General features: G+C 42.0%; 1 protein-coding gene across 4 annotated transcripts in view; it reads left to right on the forward strand.

Moving 5' to 3' along the window:
* DOCK1 (dedicator of cytokinesis 1) overlaps positions 1-13,994 on the forward strand; it is a 489,712-nt gene that overhangs the window by 380,038 nt on the left and 95,680 nt on the right. For all 4 annotated transcript variants that reach the window (XM_063103414.1, XM_063103416.1, XM_063103415.1 and 1 more), the window contains exon 30: positions 10,662-10,740. In XM_063103414.1, coding sequence (XP_062959484.1) covers positions 10,662-10,740 — 79 coding nt within the window. The remainder of the gene's footprint in view (positions 1-10,661; positions 10,741-13,994) is intronic.

The following is a 13,994-nucleotide window of genomic DNA, read 5'->3' on the forward strand; positions in this document are numbered from 1 at the left end:
TGGTTGTCACTGGCGGTTTCTGTTTGTGTCTTTGTTTATGCTAATTTATTAGTGCCCCACCTACGCCCAAACAGACACGAACAGCCTGGTTCTTCGGACAGGCAAGGCCAGAGATTCTTGTCCCAGGTATTTTTTTAAAAAGTCATGGAACCGAGTCACCCTGATGGTAAGATATGGACAGAAAACTCGTGACTTCTCACTGCTGCCGTTTCTGGAAAATGTCCTGTTTTCTTTCTTTCTCATGTTTTCCTTTTTTATTGTGGTAAAATATATATACCATAAAATTTGTCATTTTAACCATATGTAAGTGCACAATTCAGTGGCATTAATTACATTCACAGTGTTGTGCATTCATCACCAATATTTATTTCCAAAGTATCTCATCCCCCAAACAGAAACTCTTAACTCCCTGTTCCCACCCCCCACCCCCATTCCCACATATTTGGAATTTGGAAAATGCTCCAGTGACAGATCATGGCACACGCTCTTGTCATCCAGGGCAGTCTGTGCCTGTGCCTGTGCCTGTACGGGGCACGGCCCCCTCTACCTTCCCCACTTTCCCTGCCTCCAGCCTGCTGTGGGCAGATGCCCTTGACTCATCCAGTCCGTGATCACGAGAACAGCAGGGGGCGCCTGCGGGAGGAGGGAGGGAGGGTGGACGGATGCTGGGGTGCTGGTGGAGGGGTCTCTGGGTGAGCCAGGACCCGACCTTATTTGCCCTGATGGATTTTTAGAGGCAGGCTATGCCCTCCCTTCCTGCCTCCTCCTGCAGTAGGGCCGTCTCACTTCCTAGAATGTCCAGGTGGGCATTTCTGATGTGTTTGTCTTGGAGACTTTTTTCCTTTATCCACTAAATCTGTCAACACTTACTTCATGAATTTGGAATGGGTGAACAGGAAGGACTGGGCGGGGCAGAGTAGAGTAAGAGGGGAGGGAGTGGGGGTGGCTTTATGGTTTTTAAAATGCCCTCCTAAAATAAGACTGTTAGTTAAGACACGCCTGGTGCCCCGGAGGTGCCAGTGAGGGGAACATGCCTACCTTGCTTTCCAAATTGGTTCCAAATCCTGACACCTGGTAACTTTACTTAAGGGCTTAAAGTGAGCAGTTATCTCCTCTAAGCTTTGGAAAGGGCTTTTAAAGTCTTTTTGATCAATACGTTTTATTTTCTGGTGACCTAGAAACAGGTATGAGCACTCCCACCCCCCACCAATAAAAGAAAAAAAATAGGTAAAGAACTCTCCAGAAATTTGCATAAAGGACAGATCATTGAATCACAGCTTTTGGGGGTTGGCAAAATTGTCTTTAAAGGGCCAACACTGGCACTACTCAGCACTGCTGTCGTCGTGGGAAAACAGCCATGGCCAAACCCTGAATAAATGAGTGTGGCTGTGTTCTAGTAAAACTTTGTTTGTTCCAACTTGCACCCATTAGAGTGGCTATGATAAAAAAAAAAAAAAAAGAAAAAGAAAAAAAAAACCCACACACGCATACAAAATATCAAGTGTTGGTGAGGATTTGGAGAAATTGTAACCCTTCTGCACTGCTGGTGGCAATGTAAAATGGAGCAGCCCCTATGGAGAACAGTCTGGAGGTTCCTCAAAAACTTGAAAATAGGATTATCATATGATGTGGTAATTCCACTTTTGCGTATTGCCCAAAAGAGTTGAAAGCAGGGACTTAAAGAGATACTTGCACACCGATGTTCAGAGTAACATTATTCACAGTAGCCAAAGGGTGAAAGCCACCCAAGTGTCCATCAGCGGATGAGGGATGGCACAGGGTGGTACACACGCACTGGAACACCAGTCAGCCTTAACAAGGAAGGAAGTTCTGACACACGCTACAACGTGGATGGAACTTGAGGGAATTATGCTACGTGAAATAAGCCAGTCACAAAAAGACAAGTACTGTATAATTCCACGTATATTCCGTACGCACAGTAGTCAAATTCATAGAGACAGAAAGTAGAAGGGTGGTTGCCAGGGGCTGGGGAGAGGGGATAACGGGAGTTAGTGTTTAGTCGGTGCAGAGTTTCATTTTTGCAAGGTGAAAAGAGTTTTGGGGACAGATGATGGCACATCACGTTGCAGCACAACAATGTGAATGCACCTAATGCCACTAAACTTACATTTAAAGATGGTCAACTTGGTAAATTTTATGTCATGTGTATTTTCTCACAATTTTTTTAAAAAGGTTTACAAAACAATCTTCACAGAACAGACTTTGGGCCGTAGTTTACTGAGCCCTTCTTTGAAGGCTGGGGAGGCCATTGTAGCCAGTGTGGGAAGCACAGTTCCGAGCAGGTGAGCCTTGGTCTGGCAGCAAGTAGCTGCGTGGGATATGGATCCCAACTAGCCTACACAATAGTCTAGATAGACGTATGTGTGTATTAGTTATAATAGTAATCAATGCCATTCACGGGGTAACTGCTATGTTGCACATATGGGGACCTCACACAAGACTATTGAAGTTGGTGTTAATAGCCCATTTTACACGTGAAAAGACTCAGACCCTAAGAGCCAAGTGACCTAGCCCAAATCACGTAGCTCCTGAGTGGCAGAGGTGAGCGTTAGCTAGAAGCACAGAGTAGTGTGTACCCTGATGCCTGCTCAGAACGGCGCCGTGAGTGGCCCATAGACTCTTTGGAGCAGGTGCTTTCTACCGCCAGCATGAGTTAGAAGGGATTCCTCCAAGTCTTTGCTGGATTAAATTTTAAGGGCATTAAACCTAGTAAAAATTAACTTAGAAAACATGATAGAAATAATATAGGCAATTATAAAAAGCTACATACTGTCATACTGTATGATTTTAACTATAAGACATTCTGGAAAAGGCATAACTATGGAGACAGTAAAAAGATGGGTAGTTGCCAGGGGCTAGAGGGAGGGATGAATAGGTCGAGCACAGAGGATTTTTTAGGGCTGTGAAAATACTCTTTATGATGCTACAGTGGTGGATGCATGTCATTATACGTTTGTCCAAACCCATAGAATATATAGCATCCAGATGAACCCTGATGTACACTATGGACTTGGATGATAATTGACAGTGGGTGTCAGTGTAGGTTCATGGATTCTAACAGGTGCACCACTCTGCGGGGGCGGGGGGGGGAGGGATGTTGATAATGGGGGAGGCTGGGTGTGGGTGTGGACAGGGGGTATATGGGAACTCTCTGTACTTTCCACTCAATTTTGCTGGGAACCTAAAACTCCTCTAAAAAGTAGTCTATTTAAAAAACAATAGTAATATGGGAGGGGTAGGGGATAGGCAAGAAGGTGGTCAGTTTTGAAACCAATGAAGGGTTCATGGGTCCCTTTTCATGCTGTCTACTTTTACGTGTTTTGGAAATTATCTTTCATACAACGTAAAAACAAAACAATTGAGGGATTTGTTTGAATCATGCTGACCACACAGACTGAGGTCCCTAAGAAGACAGCATGAAATGGTGACAGGAGCTTGGCCGAGGCCCAGGCCTGCTCAGCCCTTCCAGGAATGTGAGCTTCTGCCTCTCTGAGCCTCAGTTTCCTCATTTGTAAAATGTTAGATGATTCGTACCCCACAAGACTTGTGAGCATTCAATAACACGATTTATATATACGAAAGCAACACTAGTGCCTGGAACACACGAGTGCTCAGTAAATGCTTCACCGCAAAGCAGCAGGTGCTAAGCGTGGTCGTGTGGGAGCAGAAACAGAACTGGTGGTGTGATCCCGCCCACTCTCAGGATTTCTCTCCTGTGTCCCACGATAACTTCTTTGCCATGAATACTGCATTGGCGGGAACCTGGGACAGAGCCTGAATCCAGCGTGCCCCTCTGGTTGCAGGAGGCAGACGGGTAGCTGTGGGCCAGCGATCTCTGCTGGTAGCGACCCCGCAGCAGGGTTGGGTTGACACTGCCTAAGTGGGGAGCAGACTGCATTCCTGTCAGCATCACAGCCTGAGTCTGCTTCTAGCAGGACTGGCCAGCAGAAAGGTTCAGGACAATTTGGGTTTCAGTTAAGAGTTTGATAGATGTTTAAGCCTTTACTGATTTGCAAAAGAAATTAGGAAACCTTGGGGAAGAGAACCTTGCTCAAGCACAGACAGAAAATAATGACCATTGAATATTTTGGCCTACCTGCTCTTGACCTTGTGTTCCTTCCCTGCTTTAAAGGCCTCAGGGCCAACCCCCCGCCCCTCTGCCGCCCACCGGCAAATACGCAGACTCTAGACCAAAGCATTCCTGGTCTCACAGTCTGGCCCCAGGTGACCCGTCCAGGCTCATTCCCGAACATTATAATGACGTTGATCTCCCTGCTATTTCCCAAACCCCTAAGATGTGGGGCTGGCCTCATCAAGCCCTTGGCTTCTGTGTGTGCCTCACCCTTCCTGTACTGGGGTCTTTCCTAGGTGTCATTTCTTTTTGCACAGGTGGTTTTCAGTCCCCAGTCAGGCTCCTGCCATAGGAAGCCACTGACCCTGTTGAGTCACTGCCTTGATGAAAGAGCCAGGTGTGGGGATTGCTAGAAGACTGATCAGCTGAAATAAAGCCTTCATTACCTCTCCTTCCCATTTCATTGGCGTGACATTCTCTCCATCATCTCTTTTATCACTTCACCTTAAGTTGCCAATTATGCAGGAATCATTTTAAGGCAAATTCCCAGCTACTGTTACTTGACTCATTGTTCTGTAGGATGCAATCTGTCACTTTTAATTTGTTTCCTTTTTTCCACCCATTTCAGGCAAAACATGTTGTTAAAAAATGCATTGTTGCCTGCAGAGCGACTTGTTTTAATGCCAGAGACATTTAAATGCCCTCATACTGCACTGTACAATCTAATTGTGTAACTTATAGTACGTGCAGGGAAGGAATAAAAATACCCCCCACAGCTTCACAATTTGAGAAATGGGCTTTGTATTCCACTGGATGTTCCATCATTTTCTCTATATTTCTCCTTCTGTACCATGAGGCTCCCTGTCTTTGAGTTTTATTGGCAGCAAACACTGGGTAACAGAGATGCAAGAAAGGCCTCGGGCTCCATCATAATAAAGTCATTTTAGTGCCTGTAAATTGTGCTAGGAGCTTGTGATAGTTAAACTGGTTCCTGATGACTTTCCACTTGCTAAGTTCCCCTGTACTCAATTAGCACATAATTATTCTGGTCTGTGTTACTTTTATTGCTCCCACACATTGCTTTCCAATAGGCAGTTTTGGGGGATGGTCTCCGGTTGGAACCCCCATAGCATCCATTGGTCCTTTTTGTGCAAGGACAAAGTGGGCATGTAGGCCAGAAGGTGAAGCTGGCCGGACCTTCTCCAGAAACTTCTAGAAACTTCATGTTGTTGAGGGCCTTGGAACTCGTGGGTGTATCCTGCAGGCAGAGCCTCATCGGCCATACCTAGCCTGTCTCCCAAAGACTTGCAAAAGTGTAGATTCACAGGGCATGTCTTCGAAGCTCTTTTACCAAATGTGACTTATTTTGTAAAATATCGGTGAAGTTCGTAGTGTTTAAATGACTTTGTTACCATTTGATGATATCTCTTTCTTTTACCTTCAATCCCAAAGTTAAAAACAAAGCAAAAACTGTAGATTCAAATTCCTGGGGATGATGAGACACCATAGTTTTTGCTGGCCAAAAATAGGAGAATCTCAAAAATTTCAGCAACGTTTTTTGTTTGTGCACATCTTTAAAATTTTATTCTTAATTGAAAAAAATTGCATATGTTTATTGAGTACAGTGTGACGTTATGATATAGGTATACATTGTGGAATGATTCAATCAAACCTATCTGTCACCTCATATACTTGTCATTTCTTTGTGGTCTTGAGTAATTTTCTAAAGGTTGTGTAGCTTGATGCTTACATGGACATAAAGCCATTGATTAATTGATAGATAAAACTGAATTAAGACTTTAATTGTACCAATGTGTGTGTGTGTAGACTACAATTAGACTCACATGAGGCTACTTCAAGAAGTTTATGGAAAAATGGAATTAGAAGATAATACAAATCTTTCTGTAAACTTTTTGAAATACCCTCATATTTGAAACTGCAAGGAGTTAACAGTATTTTGTTTATACTGGGAGCTCAGAGGGTTAAATGTCCAGCATACAAGAAAAGGAATTCAGGAAGACTTCCTGGATTTTTGTTGCTATTGTTTTAATCGTATGGGTTTGGAAATGAAACATCTTCATTTCCCATTGGCTTCAAATTTTTAAAAATAGGTAATGGTATGACAGGTTTGATAAAGGTGATGCTTCTGACTTTCTGGAAACAAGAATCAGTTACCAAGAAGAGGGAGATAACATTTCTTTCCATTTGGCCATTAAAAATAAAATTTGCAGGCTGCTTGACCTTATGGCTTTTTGAATCTTTTTAGGATGACTTGATTTGTCTGTGATTCTCTCTGCATTATTTATTTATTTCTGTGTTTGGTTTTATCTTCTAAAATTTTAGATTATAAATAAATCCTCCCATAGATTAAAAATCATTGAAAAGAACTCTATTTAATACAGGCTTACCCTTTTTCTTAATCATTTTGACCATGTGGGACAGCATCCATGAAAGCATTTAATTCTCACACCATTACCTTTGTTTATTAGAAATTACCTAATTATCCTGGCTCAGGACAAGACTAACTTGTTTTGTTGACAAGGTGATTCGTCTCTTCCCCCAGGTCCCTGACTTTTTTGGTAGAATAGAAGCAGCATCTGTCTGTACCTTTCCTCCCTTCCAGGACCCTATATTCCCTGTCTCCTGCGAACATCTTTCTCATGTTCTTTGCATTATGCGTGACCTTGACTCATTGTGTCCTGAGGCTCACACACTACAGACAGACCCCGACTCAAGATGGTTTGAAATGTTTTATCGACTTTACAATGGTGCGAAAGCGAAACACATTTGGTAGAAATCGTGCTTCGAGTACCCGTACAACCATTGTTTTTAATCTTCAGTACAGTATTCAACAAATTACAGGAGATATTCAACACTTTATTATGAAATAGGCTTTGTGTTAGATGATTTTGCTTATGTAAGTATTCTGAGCATATTTAAGGTAGGCTAGGCTAAGCTATGGTGCTCAGTAGGTTAAGTGTAGTAAATGCATTTTATACAATGATATTTTCAACATGCAGTGGGTTTACTGGGATGTCACTCCATGTAAGTCAAGGAGCATCTGTACAATGGCGAATGGGGGGAATAAAGAGAAATTCAGATTGCCAGAGGATGGATTCTGTCTCTCCTCTGGAGCAAGCTCAGGGTGTTTTTGTTTGTTTTTTGTTTTGTTTTGACTGGTGGGAGGTCCTCCACTTGAGATCTGTTAGTAATAAACTAGTGGTTCCTTAGATCAGAGCATTTCAGAATATGCACAGTTGCAAGGGTTTTTTTGTTTTAGATGCATTGGGGGATTTTGTTGTGTAAAAACAAGATTCCTTCCATCAAGGAACAAGCTGCAGAGGAGAAAAAGAGAATGAAGAAATAAGCTCTGGAAGTCAAGAGGAAATGAGGGAACAAGCCCTGGTGGTGGAAAGGAGATGAAGGAACAATGCCCAGCCATAGATGCCAAATGCCTAATTGGAAAGTTGGATAACAGGAACTAAAAAGAACTAAACCCCACCATGGAAAATTCATGGAGAATGCAAGGACTTCAGGGAGAACCAGAGGCTACCAAATATTGTAGCCTCCCTGAACCCTCCATTTCGGGTCAGAGACTGATCTTTTGAGCCAGTTCATTAATTCATTCATTCATTCCTGTGTCAATTACCTAGGGAGCATATACCATGCACCAGATGCTGACATGGCATGGCACTGAGGGCACTTGGGTGAAAAAGCAGATGTGACCACTGCCTTTGAGATACCTGCTCTTTATGCACAGTCTGGAGGGCTGCCCTAACCATAAATCCAATAGTGTCCAGAGCAGACAGGGTCATCAGGGATGCAGAAGCAAGTTCATTCACTTCCTGCCCTCCCTAAAATTGCCCCCCAGAAAAAGGATGAGGATCTTGAGCTGTGTTGCGCCCTTCATTTTAGTCTAGTAAGGCATCTTGCTGTTAAATGCTTGGCATAGCTTGTGATCCTTCTCATATTCCTCTGCAACAGAAAGCAGATCATTATGCAAAAGCCTCTAATATGATTTTCTTATTTATTTTCCCCATTTGACATTTATGAGATATAACTTATGAATCACAGTGGATAATAGATAATCTTACCTTAAAGTTAGTCTCCATTTGTATTTCTTTTTGCCTAATTAGGTAATTGATTTAACTTTAAGTGGACTCGGGGGTGTGGCTACATTTTTAATCCCATCAGTTGTAAACTGTGGGATATAATTTATGTGCATCCTGGGTGGTTCTGGGGAATGTGATGCCGCCCTTGACGCGTTGAGCCTGAATTTCATCTGATCTTTGTTTACTGCATTGATTGTGCTTTTATTTGATCTTTCCTTTAGTTTTCCTCATGCAACTCGCATTCCATGTTATTTGTTTTTTGTCCTGGCTTTTTAAAAAATTTATAGGGAATCTAAATTATAGAATCTGTCTCAGCACTGCTCTTTCTCAGTTGTCAGTTCATTAAAAAGTTTTTTTTCAGCCTCCATATTATTGCAGCATGGCATTTTTTTTTTTAAGTGATTTTGAGAAATATCTTTATTTAACTAGCTGAAATTGTTCCAGAGCTTAATTAGAAGTAGCATATTGCAACTGTTTGGGTGCTATCTTGAGGCAAAATAATTACCCTGTAATAATAATGCGTGTTCTAGTAAACTTGTCATTATTGTCATATACTGCTGGAGAGAGTGTCTTAAAGCTCTAAGGGCCGGCCCTACGATACTCTAGTGAACAGCCAAGTTCTAAAGCTGAAGAAAAAAATTAAGGAAAAAAAATGTTGTTAGTGGGCATGAGCTCAGTGTTTCTGTGTTTCCTGTGAACCCACCCCTGTGATGACAGGAGGCTGTCATATTCCTCTGGCACAGGGTCAGGGGTATGGTCTGTGATTGCTGAATTAAAGCAGTGCACATCCCCAAAGCCTCTCTAAACACAATCATCAAGGGGCAGAGGGGTGAGGTAGACCATGACGTCCCATACTTCTGGGGCCTGACCCAGCTCAGCCCTGGATGGCTGGTTAGCCATAAGGCATGGCCTGCATTTTGTGATTTTTGTCTTAGGTCCTATATTAATTTGTCAGGATGCCCTAAATGTCCTGCATTCAGCTTTTTTTTTTTTTTTTTTTTTTTTTTAAATCAATTACAGAATTTAGCAATGAGAGCTGTTTTTCAAATTTAACTGGGCATCCTGTATGTGCAAAATCAGGCAACCCTATGGGCTGGTGAATCCTACTGCCCAGGCTGTGCTCTTGGTTAATAGACAAGACAGTGATCCCATGTCCCTCTATTAATAGTCACTCAAAACACTAATTTCTCCTTTCTAGTTATATTTTAATGTCCGTAGGGAAGAACTCAGATAACTCTGTCCACAGTCACGGGCCCCCTGTCACACCTATGTGGGTCCTAGATTCAGCTGATAGTTTTCCTCATGAAATGATGTCTGCAAAGCCCCTTTCTTAGAGCTGTAGCACTGAGTGAGAGAGGAAGTCCAGTGACAGTGGGTGTGGGGCAGGAGGTGGTGGAGGCAGGTGATGAATCCCTTCTGCCTGCTCCCAGGTTCACTGGCCTTCAGCAGCTCTGGAATGGCCAGGGCCTGGGGAGATTCTCCAGGCATGCTTAGCTTAAGAGATAGTGTTGTCAGAGAACAGCAGTTACTAGTAAGTAACCTAGATTTCCCTTCTACTCTGGCTGCTTCCTGCTGTCTAAATAGAGAAAGTGTAATTAAGTTTATTATCTGTGACCTAATGCTAATTCTTTTCCATCCTGCCTTTGCGCACAGGGAGAAGGGCCATTTAAAAAGTAGCTGGACTAAGCTTTATTACTGTAAACACTTTCAAGGGTTACAAAACAAATCTACTGAATGAACAAGCTGGTGAAAGACAGTACTCTAGAGTCATTTGTGACAGCCCAAATTGCGTATTTCATCTTAGAAAAGCAAAGGTCAAGGTATTAAAGAGTGTACTTAACATTGTACATTATCAGTGAATCAAGGAATTAAAATTCCTGATAAGATTCTTGTCAGATCACTTTCATCTATACTAAAGCTTTTAAATTTTCTTTAAACAAGTTAACAGTGATCAAAATTAACGTGTGGAGTATAGGACGAATGATGCTGAAATAAGCCATACTTCTAGGCTTGGTAATGTCACAGCAAACCATCGCAAGCCTGGTAGCTCCTGCGTAAGAGCACTGTCACATGCATGACTTTAAAAGCCAGCCAAGCAATTTAAGACCAATTTAATAATATAACATGAAGACATTGCATTGAATTTGCACCATTTCTTTCTACCTTTTTTTTTTTTTTCTAATTAGTTTTTTGAGTGATACTTTTTGAATGTTACTTTTAGAAGCTGTTATTTTGGTCTGTTTCTTTTATTCTGCATGCGCTAATTTCCTTGATTAATTCGGAGAACATCTGCATGTAATTCTGTGGCTTTTCACTGGCAAAACCTCACAGTTTTGCACAGGACTTGGAGAGTTCACATTCCAGACAGTCTGGGGTTGTGTCTAATTGAAATGCCAAACCTACCAAGGTGCCAGAGCCTAAGTGTGTAATTATGTAATTTTCTCTTGATCTTTCAGAGTCTTCCTGCGAGCAATTAATCAGTATGCAGATATGCTGAACAAAAAATTCCTGGATCAAGCCAACTTTGAGTTACAGGTAAGAGAAGAGGTAGACACGACCTTCGTAGAGAAATCATGTTAAAACAAATTGCCGGTCTGTGCCAATATCTTATGTTTCTAATCCTTAATTGGTCTTGCATCCGAGGTGTGGAAATAAAACTTACAGTATGTACTGTTGGAACCCGAGGAAGGAACATTATGCCTTCAGGGTATTTGCTTAATTTAGCGGAGGAGATGGAGTTGTTTCAGAGAGAAGCTACTGAATCAGAGTGACAAGGAGGGACTGTCCAAGCAGCGAGACCACCGAGTCTCAGTGTGTGGCTGCCAAGATTGTCTCAGGCCCTCCTAACGTGGAGAGGAAAGGAGCAGCTGAGGAGCACAAGCGGGTGGGCATCCCTGGGCTCCACTTGCTTTCAGATCTGTTTTCCCCTCCTCCAGCTTTGTGCTACCGACGGTGGCCTTTACCAGGCCAAAGACCCTCCTCCCCAGACCCCAGGGTTGCCATGGGCTGGTCCATCAGTTGCAGAAATGCTGCTTCAGTGCATGCATATGGTGTGTGTGTGCACGCGTGTGCACGCATCTTAAGGATTGATTCTGCCTGGCATGATTTCTTGCTATGCGTTTGGTTCTCAGTGTGCGGTTCTCAGTTCCATTGTACTCTGGACGTTTTTCTGCTAATGATGATTTTATTTGTCATTATTATTACTTTATTTTACTGAAGTTTGCAAATGACAAAAGCATCTAGATGCAAATAGCCTGTTTATTTCCTGGACAAGACTGTTCACTGAGAAGGAACCTGAAGAGTTTATGGACACCCAGCGAGTGATCCAGCCCAAAAACGCGTGACCAGATAACAACAGTTAGACACTCATTCACTTTCCCATTTGCATTGCCTCCAGGAAGTTACAGCTAATGTGATAGTGTATTAGATTAAGAGCTAAGGCACCTATGCCCTTATTTCTTTTATAATTTCTTAATTTTTAATTTATATCTTACCGGCATTATAGAAAATAATTATATACTAATACATCAGGCACTGTACATCTAGAAATGTTTGTTTTTATCATTTTAATTTATCACTTTTTCTGCTTAATGCTTGTTTTCATCTGTCACAAAAATACTCATGCGCTGTAAATCAGCACATCAAGTAAAATATGAAATGCTGCCTTTCACCTCTCTCATTTTCCCTTTGTAGGGGTAACTTTTAACCAGTTGTTGGGTGCTTTTCTGACACTTTAAGCATGTACACGGGCCGGTGCATGTTTTCTTTTGGCTCTCAACGTGAATTGGACCATACTCTGTTTTTCCATTTGGTTGTACTACACAGTACGTATGTGCCAATGTATTGAGCCATTTCTGCACGATGACGGATAGGCTCTTTCTGGTTTTTCAGCCTCACTTGGGGGGTCTGACCCAGGCTCATCTCAGTGCATGCATTGCTGTAGAATCGGTCGATTGCGTGGCCAAGTGGACGAAATGTTAAATGTGATGGACAATGATAAATTGCCCTCCTAAAATGCTTTAACAATTTGCAATCCCGCCAGCCTTCTCTGAGAGTACCCACTTTCTAGAACCTTCTCCAGTAGCAATTTATTTCATATTGCTGATTCTTGTTTTTATTGGCACTTTTCTGATGACTACATAGGCTGAGGACACTTAGCTGCTGTGTGGATTTCTGTCATACACTGATCATTTCCTCTGCTCATTTTTCTATTGGACTGTTTGTATTTTTTTCTAAGTTTGAAATTCTTGATATAACCTAGTCATGGTTTTAGGCTTATCGTACAGAAATATTTTTCTGTAGTCAAATCTGTCATTTCTTTTATGGCTATTTGGTTTTATGTTTTGCTTGGCAAATCCCTCCTTATCTCAGTATTATAAATTTAGCTATTTTGTATGTTGTTAGAATCTGCTAATACCTTTACAGTTCTGCTTTTTAAAAAACTTTCAGGTGTTTAATTCATCTGGGATTTCTATAGCTAGTGTTAGGAGTAAGGGTCTAACATCATTTTTCCCTACATCATTTCATGAATAGATTCTTCTTTCCCCAGTGATTTGAAATGCCATTGTTAGTTAACATAATTGCAAGTGTTTGTGTGTATCATTTCGATTTTCTGAGTTGTTGCCATAGAGGCTTAATTGCCACCCCTTTATCCTCAGCTGGGAGTGTCAGTACGTCTGCCCTAGTCCTCTGTCGCAAAATTATCTTGGCTTTTTTTGCGTGTTTCCTCTTCCATATGAAGTTTAAAATCAGCTTAGTTGAATCTCTTTTAAAACATGCTGTATGGATTTTAATTGGAATTTTGTTGAATTTGTAAATAAATATGGGGGAAATTTTACAGTATTTGACGGGATACTTTGCAGTGTCTATTTTTCTCACACCATCCTGGAATATTCAGGTCTTTTTGTATCCTTCATTAGGTTTTTTAGTTTTGTCTATATCAGCCTTGTACTTGACTCGCTGGACAGATTCCTGTGTATTATAACTGTGGCTGCTATAAGGGTGGAATCCTTTTTCCCAGAGCACTGGTTACCACTATTCTTTTTTATTGTTTCACGAGTATGGTCCCCTGGACTCTCACCCTGAGCTCATACACCTTAACACCAACGTGCTCTTTAGGTCTCTAGAGCTTTGCCCCATGGCAGGTGTGACGTACATATTTATTGTTGTTTGAGGAGGGTTTAGCAAGAATCATTGCCTACTGTAAGCTACATTCTGAGAATCATGGTCAAGGACCCGACTAGAGCAGGACCCATGTCTCCATGGACCCAGAACGTATTGTAATTTATACCTGCTGCCTTTAAAAACCACCACCACCACTATGAATGCTTCTGGCTCAACCATAGTGCTGGTCATATAAATGAAAAGAAGGAATAAGGAGTTAGCGAAACTGCCTTTTAAGAAGAAGCATTTATGCTTTTTTGTTGTTGTTGTTGTTTTAAAGGCAGCAGGTATAAATTGCAATATGTTCTGGGTCCATGCAGTTTCTGGGTGCTGTTCTAGCTGGGCCCAGCTGTGATTCTGAGACATGGCTGACAGCGGCCAGGGACTCTTGCCAGTGCTGGGGCAAGGAGGCCATAGGTGGGAGGGGTTAGTTCCAAGAATGAAAGAAAAGGAACCAGTTGTATTTTATTAACTGGAGCCACCCCTTTTATTAAAAAAGAGACCAAAAAAGAAAGTGCCTTTGTGGCCAGTGATGGATTGTGAGCTCTGAGGTTGGGGGCGTGTGGCTCCAACCCTTGTGCTGTTTCACCTGCTACCTGTGGCTTTGGGCAAGTCTCTGAATCTCA

This window comes from Cynocephalus volans, chromosome 7 (genome assembly GCF_027409185.1).
Source record: "Cynocephalus volans isolate mCynVol1 chromosome 7, mCynVol1.pri, whole genome shotgun sequence".
NCBI classification, from domain to species: Eukaryota; Metazoa; Chordata; class Mammalia; order Dermoptera; family Cynocephalidae; genus Cynocephalus; species Cynocephalus volans.